Raw genomic sequence first — 11,362 nt, 5'->3', positions numbered from 1 at the left:
ATCTATGTGTGTGTGTGTGTGTGTGTGAGTGAGAGAGAGAGAGAGAGTGTATGTGTGTGTGTTTGTGTGTGTGCGTGCGTGCGTGCCCGTGTGTGACAGCTGCTGAGTGTTGATGTTGCCGTGGAAACAGTCATGTATCACACATGTAGTTGCATCTGAGTGTTGCCGTGTGTTCATGTTGTGCATTCGTATGTCGTTGTCTGTGTGTAGCGGTGTTTTCTTGTTGTGTGTGTCTGTCTTGTTGTGTCTTTATCCTGTGTCTAGTTGTGTGAGTGTTGATGTGTCTCTGTGTGTAGCTGTGTGTTCATAGTGTGTGTAGTTGTATGTTCTTTCTGTGCAGATGTGTCTTCATGCTGTGTGTAGTTGTGTGTCTTCATGTTGTGTGTCTTTGTGCACAGGTGCAGATGTAGTCAGCGCTCAGGTTGACGGACAGCTGAGGGGGCGGAGCCTGCAGTCGGGGATGTCGAAGCGGGGAACGGGGGCGCGGGGTAAGGGCGAGCGACCCGACGCCATGGCGACCCTTCAAGCAGCCAATGAGGAGCTGAGAGCCAAACTGACGGACATCCAGATCGAACTGCAGCAGGAGAAGAACAAGGTGAGCACTGCATCTCCCAGAATGCACCTGTGGCCGCCGCGCACGTCCTGACTGCCCACCTGCCTCAGGTGAGCCGTCTGGAGAGGGAGCACAGTCAAGAGCTGAGGGCGGAGCATCACCGGGCGACGGTCGCCGTGACGGAGCTGAAGACCAAACTACACCAGGAGAAGCAGAAGGAGCTGGCCGTGACCAGGGAGACGTTGCTACGGCAACATGAGATGGAGCTCATGAGGGTCATCAAGATCAAAGATGGGGAGATCCAACGTCTGAACGGGCTGGTGGTGACGCTGCGGGACGGCTCCACTGACAAGGTCTGCGTCCATTCATTCATTCATTCATTCATTCATGGAAGGAGCAGCAGTAGGACATCTCAGAATCTGTCCCCGACCTCCAGGTGAGGAGCGCCCTGCTGGCGGAGGTGGAGGAGGCGCGGAGGAGCTGGGAGGCGGAGCGCTGTCGATTTCAGCAGGAGGTGCAGGAGCTGCGGGGGGCCAAGAAGAGCGCCGAGGAGGCGCTGGCGGCCGCCCAGCAGGCGTCCCAGGCCCGGGCGTCCGAGCTCCGCTCCGCCCACCACCAGCACCAGGAGGAGCTCAACCGCACCAAGAGGGACTGTGAGAGGGAGGTCCGCCGCCTGGTACGCCCCCGCGTCGGCACGCATCCACGCACCAAAACACACATGGTGTACAAACACGTCCAGACGTGAAAACAACACACATAAACGCACGAAAACAGGCGTTAACCATCGTCGACATGCACACCACAACACGTGTAAACACAGCCGCATATAAACACGTCACAGTTGGAAAAACATGTCACGTGTAAACATGTTACATGGAAACACATCAGTGCTCGTACACACAGAACAAATCGACACATGGCAACTCAGGAATCTGTGAACACACAGATCACACACTGCCTCTGGGAGGTTTCATACTGCAGAAAGTAATGACCAATGTACCATGACTTTTTTTAACAAGTTGCTTAAAAATCTTTTCAATACCAAAATGAAAACAGATTTGCACAAACTCGTGTAAAGATGTCTAATGTTGGCCCTTCGTGGGCTGCACTCTGATCACTGAGTCTGTGTGGAGACGTCTCACACCAACACATCTTCAGTCTCCTTTCCTTCTTCCAAATAGTTCTGCTCTCTGTAGGTTTCTCAGCTTCTGCCTTTGAGGTCCAGATACAACTCTGGATCTTATCTAAATCTGAATGTCTAAATCTGAGTTTTGGCTGGAGAACATTCACCCCGCTGTCTTTGAAACCCTCCCCTGAGCTTTAAAAGTGTTTTGAATGCCAGTTTTACACGACAGTGTTGTTCAGAGCCACTGAAAACACACATAATAACAATCCAGCTTCATTGTCTGTCCGTACTAAATGCCGATAGTGTATCTGTGTGCTTGTGTGTGTGGTTGTATTTCAAAAACAAGCAAACAGCGCCAGCTTCTGGCCCGACGTACTGAATACATCATTTTCAGTTTTTCCACGTTTCCGTGTAAATGGACAACATTTTTAAAACGTTTGTGAAACGTTGAATTTTCACTTCATTCACAGACTGAATCTGCTTATCCTCCAGAGTTCAGTGATATTTTACATTTACGTACTGATTATATTCGATGTGATTGATTGCCTGCACTGTGTTCATGTTATCTTCATGTTCGGGGAAGCGTCCCCGCTGCATGATGCTACCTCCACCGTGCTTCACAGTGGAGTGTTTGTGGCGATGCGTTTGCCAAACAGCATCCAGTCTGAGTCAAAAAAGCTGAATTTCAGACTGATCCAAAGAACCTTCATCCGGCGGAGTCGTCTACAAGCATTTGGGTGAATTCCAGCTCCTTTCAGCAGTGGCTTTTTCTGTGTCGCTCTCCCAGACAGCTTCGAATGGAGAGAGACTGACCAGCCGCTGCTGTGTTTACAGCCTCTCCCCTCTGAGCCATTAGAGCTCTAATCCACTTCAGAGTGGTTGTTGGGGTCCTGGCGGTCTCCCTCAGCAGTCCTCTTCCTGCCAGCCTCTCCGTTTATGAGAAATCTGTTTTCACTTTGACGTGAAAGAAAAATATACTGACGACGATTTCATCTGTGCAAAGGGTGAATATGTTTGTAGGCATTGTATGTGAACACATGAATAGAGGAAAACATGTAAGCATCAGATCAGCGCGTCCCTGCCATGCTGGTTGTGATAAAACATCGCGCTCTGACTCATGCGGCTCCGTGCTGCCGTGGATGAATACATGATTGTGTTGTGCACACATGAGGGACAGCGGTGCAGACGGGGCGCCGTGGGAGTGAGACCGAGGCTGGTACCGCACTGACAGACCGCACTCTGTTTCACTCTGACTCACACGCCGGCTCGATGAACCGCAAGCGAGCATCGAACCGTGGAACAGGTGGGACTCACCTGAGCTGCAGCTCCATGTGTTTGATTTCACGCTCAGGAGGAGACGCAGCTCCAAATCTGATGTTACTGCTGACAGGACCCCCCACCCCCTGTCTGAATGAGCCCGTCTTACCTGTCTGTAACCTCCCCACCCCCTCTCTGAATGACCCGTCTCATCTGCCTCTGTGAACCCTTCACCTCTCTGTATAACCTCTGTTTTATCTATCCTCTCCTTTCTCTGTCTCTCACCTGCTTGTCTGCTTTCTTAACTGTCTGTCTATGTCTCACCTGCCCGAGAGTCTCACCTGCCTGTCTCACCTGTCTGTGCAGATGGATGAGATAAAGCTGAAGGACAGGGCCGTGTCCGTTTTGGATAAGGCCTTGGGGCTGCAGGCAGGCCACGCCCACCGCCTGCAGCTGCAGACTCAGGCTGCCGAGCAGCAAATCGCAGCAATGAGAGATGCTCAGAGGGCAGGACTAAACCACCCCTCCCCAAACTCCACCAATAACAACGCTCCTCACATTGTAAGACCCGCCTCTTCCTGCATGCCCTAACTGCATGAGAATAACCCCCTCTCCAATTCTATTCTGAAAGGTCACAGCGATGCTCCTTTAGTTTGAAAGATCTCAGCAGAAGTCTGACGAGATGAGCTCCAGTTTTGTGTTTGTGTGACCGTCGACTGTGGTGGGCCACTGTGCCCTCAGCTCGTACTGTCAGGCTCACTCTCACTCATCACGCATTCTCAGGTAACTATGGTGACCTTTCAGATATCATCAGGCTCCGCCTTTTTCAGACTCATGTTGTCATCCTCATGGCCGCTGCCCGACCCCCATGCTAACACGACATTCCCACAATCCTCTGATTGCTCCCTAATTCGTGACATATGACTCAGCAAATCGATTCAAGTCAAGTCAGATTTAGTTAAATAGAACCAAATACAACACAGTTAAAACCATGACAGTGGACGTCAATGCAGTGTTTCCTAATAATATACTCTACAGGAAGCACGTGTAATGTGAAAAATATGGGTCTGAATAAAGAACCCTGTGGAGCTCCATGGTTAATTATAGTCTGAGCTGAAGAGTCGTCATTAGCACAAATAAAGTGAAATCTGTTTGATAAATATGATTAAAAAACCGGTTTGATTCCTGTAATCCTGATACGTTCTTGTCTGAACTGGGATGTTATGAGCAGAAGTATCAAATGCAAGACTGAGCTTTAACAGGACGAGAACAGAAACAAGTCAACACAATCCGCTATCAGAGTCTGAACTGCATTACCCAGCATGCCTGGGTAGCATGCCGTAGGGGGGTGTCTCTAAGCCTTTCGGAGGTGGGTTAAATGAACCCTCCACTGTGACTTGCAGGTGTGTTTTGGTGCTCTGCGATTGGAGCTCTGTGATTGGCTGTTGGTCTTCTGTCTCAGTCTCAGGAGGAGCGCGACACGCGAAGGTTTCAGCTGAAGATTGCAGAGCTGAGCGCCGTTGTCCGGAAACTGGAGGACCGCAATGCCCTGCTGTCCGAGGAACGCAATGAGCTGGTACACACACACACAAACACACACACACACACACACACACACACACACACACACTCACGGAAATAGTTCTGTGCTCTGGTTTCTTCACTGGGTGTTTTGGTTGTAATTCATGCCAGATCCTCTAGAGGCGCTCTCACTCCTGGTTTTTCCGACAGTTATTTTCTTGGCAATGAAGTAATTTTTGTTTGTGTGTGTGTTGGTGTGTTTGTGTGTGTTTTCTGCAGCTGAAGCGTCTCCGAGAGGCTGAGAGTCAGTTTCTTCCTCTTCTGGACAAAAACAAACGTCTGAGCCGGAAAAACGAAGAACTCGCTCTCGCGCTGCGTCGCCTCGACAACAAGCTCCGCTTCGTCACCCAGGAGAACCTGGAGATGGTAACTTTGGTAACCTCCGACTCCACCAACACACTTACACACAGTCGGAGTCAGAGTTGCATGTAACACACAGCATGCAGTTCCAGCTTTCACCTGCAGGAGTCGGCAGTGTAAATTCGGACCAATGTTCAGACGTCACTGAAAGCAGACTATTGTCGAGATAGAATAAGCGTCGAGAGGACTGTAGAGTGACAGTGTTGCCATGGTAACCGCGACATGTGTTGCGCCCACAGCGGAGACCGAGTTCGTTAAACGACCTCGATCGCAGCCACTCCTCCAGTTACCATGGCTACAGCCAAGATGCACGGGAGATGGAGTTTCTCCGCTTACAAGTGATGGAACAGCAACACATCATCGAAGACCTGTCCAAGGTAGAACTACAACCACAAACTACTGCCTGTACCTCTACCATCGCTACTTCTCTGACTACTGCAATAAGTCGTCCACCTGCTTTTGAAACTAGTACTGCTCCTGCATTTTCTTCTTCATAATAAATGTCATCTCTAGTATTCTGAAAGATAAACACTGGTTGTGTTTTCAGGCTCTGGAGACAGCTGGTTACGTGAAGAACGTTATTGTAAGTAGTACTACTGTGAAGACAATAGCAGTGTAGTAGACGTGTGTTGAGCTGATGACTACCACCCGGTGATGGCACACAGCTGTAGCTGGTCCTCTTAGCTGTTCAGGGGTAGTTATTAGGTGGGGGCTGTTAGTAGGTTTAGCGAACAGTGTATCGAAGGCCGCCATCGGGACATGTTGTTGCTGTCCGTCCTGTAGGAGAGGGACATGTTGCTGAGGTACCGGCGGCAGGAGACGGTGAGGAGGAAACGAACCTTCAGAGCCTGCAGAGTGAGTCCACAACACCCGCCCGTTATCAATACTGCTAACAGACTGAAGCTTCAGGATGTAACTGATATTCACCACTATTATACACACAGTCTGTACCATTACTTCAGCTTTTTTACTGGAACCACATTAAATACTAGTTTGGATTTTGCTCCACCCACAGTGGAGATGTTCATTGTCTGAAAACTGTATCTGTTGGCTGGTTGGTTTGTTTATCTGCAGGTCATCGAGACATTCTATGGCTACGACGAGGAGGCTTCTGCAGACTCTGACGGATCGACTTTGTCGTTCCACACTGACAGAACTCCGGATACTGAACCAGACGAGGTAAACGAACACACAGCTGGATCCTGGACTGGCAGGTTCTGGTCTGTCTTGAATGGTCCTTGTTCTGGTTCAGCTGGTTTTGCTTTTATAGTTCTCTCAGTGATCCTGGTTCAGGTCTAACTGTTTTCAGTCTGATTGGGGTCGTTCAGACGGGTCTGGACCTGGTTATGCGGACTCTTTGTGACTGTGTGTGTGTGTGTGTTGCAGCTGTGTGTACGTGAAGAGGCAGAGCTTCGGTACCGTCAGCTGACTCAGGAGTACCAGGCGCTGCAGCGAGCCTACGCTCTGCTGACGGAGACCAGCGGCGGGAGCTATGACCCAGAGAAGGAGATCAAGGTGTGGCGGCTCTCAGCGATGCGGCAGTTAGTTGAGAAAACCTGAACTTATCGTACCTGATCGTACCTGATCTGACCTAACCCGACTGACTGGCCTGCTGTTTCAGACCCGAGAGCAGCTCCTGATGGAAATCAGCCGCTACCAGAGCCGGGTGGCAGACCTGGAGTCAGCGCTGACGCAGCAAGGACTGGTATTACAACAACAACAACAACAACAACAACTGACAACAACACAATGAGGACTGATAACAAAATAACATAAAGACAACAAAGACTGATAAGAAAACTCAAACAGCATCACAATGGAGATTGGTAAGATAATACAAACCACAGCTCAACAACAACACGACTCAACACAACATGACACAACGGATCGTACAGCTCGGGACTCCAGTCCAAGGAGAGGAACCACACAGTGGATCCTCTGCGTTCTGATTGGTTTCAGGGTAGAAATCGCTGCTGAAGAAACACTGGTTGTCATCAAATGACCAATGAGAGCCAGACAGAGGCAGAGCAAAGGTAGAACAAAGAACACAATGTCCAATCATGTTCCAGAAAGATCCAGACAGCAACCGGGCAGCCACGAGGAGCTCGACGCATCTCACACATGTGAGGAGGAGGTACAGGAGGAGGTGCAGGAGGTGGAGTGGAGCTCCCAGTGTTTTCATTTTATGACTGAACAGAATATAGAATGTAGAAATCTGGAGTGTAGAACATGTAGAACAAAGGTACATGGAAGCACTGAACGACAGGGTGTTCCTGACCTGATTAGGTGGTGTGTGTGTGTGTGTGTGTGTGTGTGTGTGTCACAGGATGTCCAGTGGGTGGAGGAGAAGCAGAGTCTCTATCAGAGGAATCAGGAGCTGGTGGAGAAGGTGAACTCGATGTCTCTTCACACGGTCCAACGTTTTTGTTATTTTGTGTCCTATTTTTTTGTTTTTGTTTACTGATTTTCTGAAAACACAACAAAATTGACCACAAGAAAAGAAAACCAGACGGTACATGTCAGTTCTCTCACCTGTTTTTGTTGCTGTTGTCATTTGTTGTTTTTGCGGCACAGCTGAGGCAGATGGAGGGCGAAGAGCTGCGACTGAAAAGTGACATCCAGGACGTCAAAGATCAGAATGAGCTGCTGGAGTTCAGGATCTTAGAGCTGGAGGTGACAGGCTCACAACACAACAACAACAACAACAACAACAACAACAACTCCTTCTGAACAGTCAGTCTGATTGTCTGTCTTCTCCTTCCTGCTCTATCAGGAGAGGGAGCGACGCTCCCCGGGAATGAACTTCCATCAGCTCCATTTCCCAGAAGGCCTCAGTCCTCTTCAGATCTACTGTGAAGCTGAAGGAGTCACCGTGAGCATCTGAACGCACCTTAGATACTGAATAAACACACCTGAACACACCTGTTTACACCTGTGTGTGTGTGTGTGTGTGTGTGTGTGTGTGTGTGTGTGTGTGTGTGTGTGTGTGTGTGTGTGTATGTGTGTTTGTGTGTCTTTGTCAGGACATTGTGATCAGTGAGCTGATGAAGAAGCTGGACATTCTGGGCGATAACGCCGTAAGTGTATGTTGAATTTATTTTGTACACATGTTTGTTTGTCAACATGTGCTCAACACTTTCCATTTGTCCCGAGGAGGGAACTAACTCTTTATCCGCTGATGATCTGTTTGTGTTTCGGGGAATAAACAAACAGTGTCAGATGTTTTACATGTCATTTTTGTCTCCGTTTTGATTTGCAGCTGATTTTTTTTTTTTTAATATACATGTTGTTTTCACATTTTTTTAAATGTAGAATCTGTCCAATGAGGAGCAGGTGGTGGTGATTCATGCCAGGACTGTGCTCACTCTGGCAGAAAAGGTAAATCACTCACACTGAGACTTTATCCGTGTTTGAAACCGCTTTACGTCATTTATCTTTTGATGCTGTTGCCTCTTCAGTGGCTGGAGTCCATCGAGGTGATGAAGTCGGCTCTGCAGCAGAAGATGTTGGACATCGAGAGCGAGAAGGTAAACAAACGTCAAGACGCACACCTTGAACTACACACTTCACCCAGCAGGGGGCAGAGGGATGAATAGCGTTGGCTTGAACCGGTTGCCACGGTGATGCTGTGCTGTGTTTCAGGACCTGTTCAGTAAGCAGAAGGGTTACCTGGACGAGGAGCTGGACTACAGGAAGCAGTCCATGGATCAGGCCCACAAGGTCCGTGTCAGAGGAGGGGAAGGGTCAACCGGGGTCAGGAGGTCGAGGATTATTAATATGAACCAGCGGGTGTGTCCTGTGGTCGGTGCAGAGGATCCTGGAGCTGGAGGCCATGCTGTTCGAGGCCCTGCAGCAGGAGCAGGAGTCCAGGAGGGCGGGGCTAAAGATGGAGGAGGGCGGTCTCTCCGTGACGCTGTCAGAGGACGAGAAGGAGGAGCTCAGAAGAGCCATGGACCAATGGAAACGCTCCGTCATGTGTGAGCTGAGAGAGAGAGACGCCCAGATCCTCCGAGAGAGGATGGAGCTGCTGCAACTCACGCAGCAGGTAAACAAGTAAACAACTCACGCGAACAACTGTGCAACAGGCCAGCAAGTAAAAAATAAATAAATAAAAAATCATGTAAATAAGTCAACAACACAGAAAACAGGTCCTAAACATTGTGTAAACTTTATGTTTCGCAGAGAAATAAAGACCTGGAGGAATTTATAGAAGCACAGAAACGACAGATCAAAGAGCTGGAGGAGAAGGTATACAAACATTATAATAAGCATTTATGCCGTCGCCATGACAACAGAACTCATAAACAATCTACGGGACGATAACAAAACTAATCCTTCACTGTTTCTCTGTCTTTCCATCAGTTTTTATTTCTATTTCTGTTTTTCTCGTTGGCGTTCATCCTCTGGTCCTAACGGCAGGTCAGTCTCACACACACACACACACACACACACACACACACACACACACGCTGGTCACTCACCAGGTTTAACCAGATCGTTCAGGATTTAACCAGTGTACAGGAAAGTAACCGGCCGCTCCCTGTGGTTCTTGGTTCCAGGGTCCAGCAGTTGGACTCTGGGCAGGTGGACTTGGTCCGGACCAGAACCAGGATTCAGGACTCCGAGTTTGGAACCAGCAGCTCACTGACGGAGGCCCGACGGGCCTCGCCGACGTCAGCCAATCAGAGCAGAGCGCAGCTGTCCACCGACTCTGAGCCCGCCTCTTCACACCTCACCAGAACGCCGCCGTGCCGCCTCGGAGATAACATGAGGTTTCCATGGCAACGGGCCCGAGGAACAATCGCACAGTGTGAAGTTAACCAGCTGACTGTGACCGCGTCAGACAGACATGACCGACCCATGACAGCGTTCACCCGGTGGAGAACTAGTTCGTCTGTCTTTGTTCTGATTGGCTCTCCCACCTGAAGACTGTGATGTCGCACAGGGTCAGGTTACCACGGGTAACCAGCAGCTGCTGACTGACGGTAACCGCTGAAACACTCGCCATGCCAGGAAGTCTGTGGAGTGGAAAACTAGTCAGCTGGTTCAACTAGTGAGGGAAACAAGACTCGGTTCCGGTTAAACAGGTTAAGGTGGTGAGTTAACCATGTGATGTGAGTGCAATAGCTTGGAATGAAACATTTTATCGGTTGTGGTGCTACTGACTTGTTAAGCCATTTCAGGAGGTTGAAGAACCCGGTTAAGTTATTATATAAACCAGTTGTGTTATTACGGGTGGAATAAGTTGAGCTGTTTAACCAAGCTTCAAAGGGAAAGGGGGGACGGTTCACCAGGAGGTTAACCAGCTTGTGATGCCACTGAACTGGGACCAAGTAGGACTGGTTAATTCCTGACTAGAGATGGTTAACTAAATTCACCCGTTAAAGGGTTAATCAGCCTGTTAACCAGATTCAGATGGTAAACTGAACCAGACGGAGGTGGTCAGCCCGGGTTGGGATGGTACTAGTTAACCAGGTTGAGGTAGTTCTGGTTAAACGGGGTCAGACCTCTCAGATCTTCAGCTGGAGAAAAACTGCTCCTCAGTTGTTGTTTTTTTTTTTTTTTTTTTTTTTATGGTGAAACTTTGATTCAAACCGAAACATCAAAAAGACGCCATGTTTTCTCCATCGTTTCATTTTTTTATGTTTGTTAATTTCCTTTAAAAAGTGGTTTCTTTTTTACTTTCACTTTGTACACGCTTCATGTTAAGATTCAGCTTCACTCTCTGTCTGTTTGCTCCTCCTCATCTTCCTCTCGCCTCCTCCTCCTCCTCCTCCTCCTCCTCCTCCTCCTCCTCCTTCTCTCATACCTTTATTTTCACAGATCCTATTTTTATACCCGAATGTCGTCTGAACTCATCATGACACCTGTGAATAAAACACGCTGCAATCCAGATCCAAGGTGTGTGTGTGTGTCCGTGTGTGTCCGTGTGTGTGTGTGTGTGTGTATGTGTGTGTGTGTGTGTACGTGTGGTCATCCCTTTCTTCATCCTTTTGGTGAGGATCTATCTGATGGTGGCTCCAACTAATACACAATAACTAGAACTCACAATGTCACAAAATCAGGAATTAAAACTGTTTAGGTGAACGCACACACACACACACACACACACATGCACACACAGAGTGGTTGGTTCTCTTTGTAAAAAAATCTTTATATATTTTCAATCAATGCTAATGTTAGCTGTTAGCACAAAAGTGCTCTCACTGTACTGTGTGTGTGTGTGTGTGTCCACATTAGAATTAACTGCCTGCCAACCCAGTTACTCTGCACGTGCTGACACACAGTCATGTCAGATGAGATGTGTGTGCGCGTGTGTGTGTGTGTGTGTGTGTGTGTGTGTGTGTGTGTGTGTGTGTGTGTGTGTGGGAGCAAGACTGAAATGTATTTGACAGGCTTAGAAATTCTGCACTGCAGTGACTTCAGAGCATCAGCAGCAATGAGCACTGACCTGTGTGTGTGTGTGTGTGTGTGTGTGTGTGTGC

At 48.7% G+C, this 11,362-nt stretch overlaps 1 protein-coding gene across 4 annotated transcripts; it reads left to right on the top strand.

Moving 5' to 3' along the window:
* The first annotated feature begins 386 nt into the window (after positions 1–386).
* On the top strand, positions 387–10,772 carry LOC115392940 (janus kinase and microtubule-interacting protein 3-like). 4 transcript variants are annotated; one of them, XM_030097635.1, is made up of 23 exons: positions 387–595; positions 664–906; positions 990–1,229; positions 3,303–3,497; positions 4,399–4,512; positions 4,737–4,883; positions 5,117–5,254; positions 5,425–5,460; positions 5,661–5,732; positions 5,952–6,056; positions 6,264–6,392; positions 6,499–6,582; positions 7,204–7,266; positions 7,452–7,550; positions 7,651–7,749; positions 7,901–7,960; positions 8,190–8,255; positions 8,336–8,404; positions 8,520–8,597; positions 8,689–8,922; positions 9,060–9,125; positions 9,240–9,296; positions 9,437–10,772. In XM_030097635.1, exons 1-22 carry the CDS (start codon positions 461–463, stop codon positions 9,288–9,290), a joined length of 2,523 nt encoding a protein of 840 aa, XP_029953495.1. In that variant the 5' UTR covers positions 387–460; the 3' UTR covers positions 9,291–9,296; positions 9,437–10,772. The 4 variants fall into 4 exon arrangements, with proteins under 4 accessions (XP_029953495.1, XP_029953494.1, XP_029953493.1 ...); XM_030097634.1 differs by having other exon boundaries at positions 4,737–4,892; positions 7,901–7,954; XM_030097633.1 differs by having other exon boundaries at positions 4,737–4,892.
* The last annotated feature ends 590 nt before the right edge of the window (positions 10,773–11,362 follow it).

This window comes from Salarias fasciatus, chromosome 8, assembly GCF_902148845.1.
Source record: "Salarias fasciatus chromosome 8, fSalaFa1.1, whole genome shotgun sequence".
In the NCBI taxonomy this organism is placed as follows: domain Eukaryota; kingdom Metazoa; phylum Chordata; class Actinopteri; order Blenniiformes; family Blenniidae; genus Salarias; species Salarias fasciatus.
Note: the sequence above shows the minus strand (reverse complement) of the source record. Positions and strands in the feature narration are given on the sequence as shown.

What these genes read in the sequence shown, in the direction of transcription:
- LOC115392940 (XM_030097633.1), top strand. Translation starts at nt 461, where the DNA reads ATGTCGAAGCGGGGAACGGGGGCGCGGGGTAAGGGCGAGCGACCCGAC. An exon ending in CCATGGATCAGGCCCACAAG is followed by an intron (nt 8,598 to 8,688) that starts GTCCGTGTCAGA and finishes TGGTCGGTGCAG; the next exon opens with AGGATCCTGGAGCTGGAGGC. An exon ending in TGCTGCAACTCACGCAGCAG is followed by an intron (nt 8,923 to 9,059) that starts GTAAACAAGTAA and finishes TATGTTTCGCAG; the next exon opens with AGAAATAAAGACCTGGAGGA.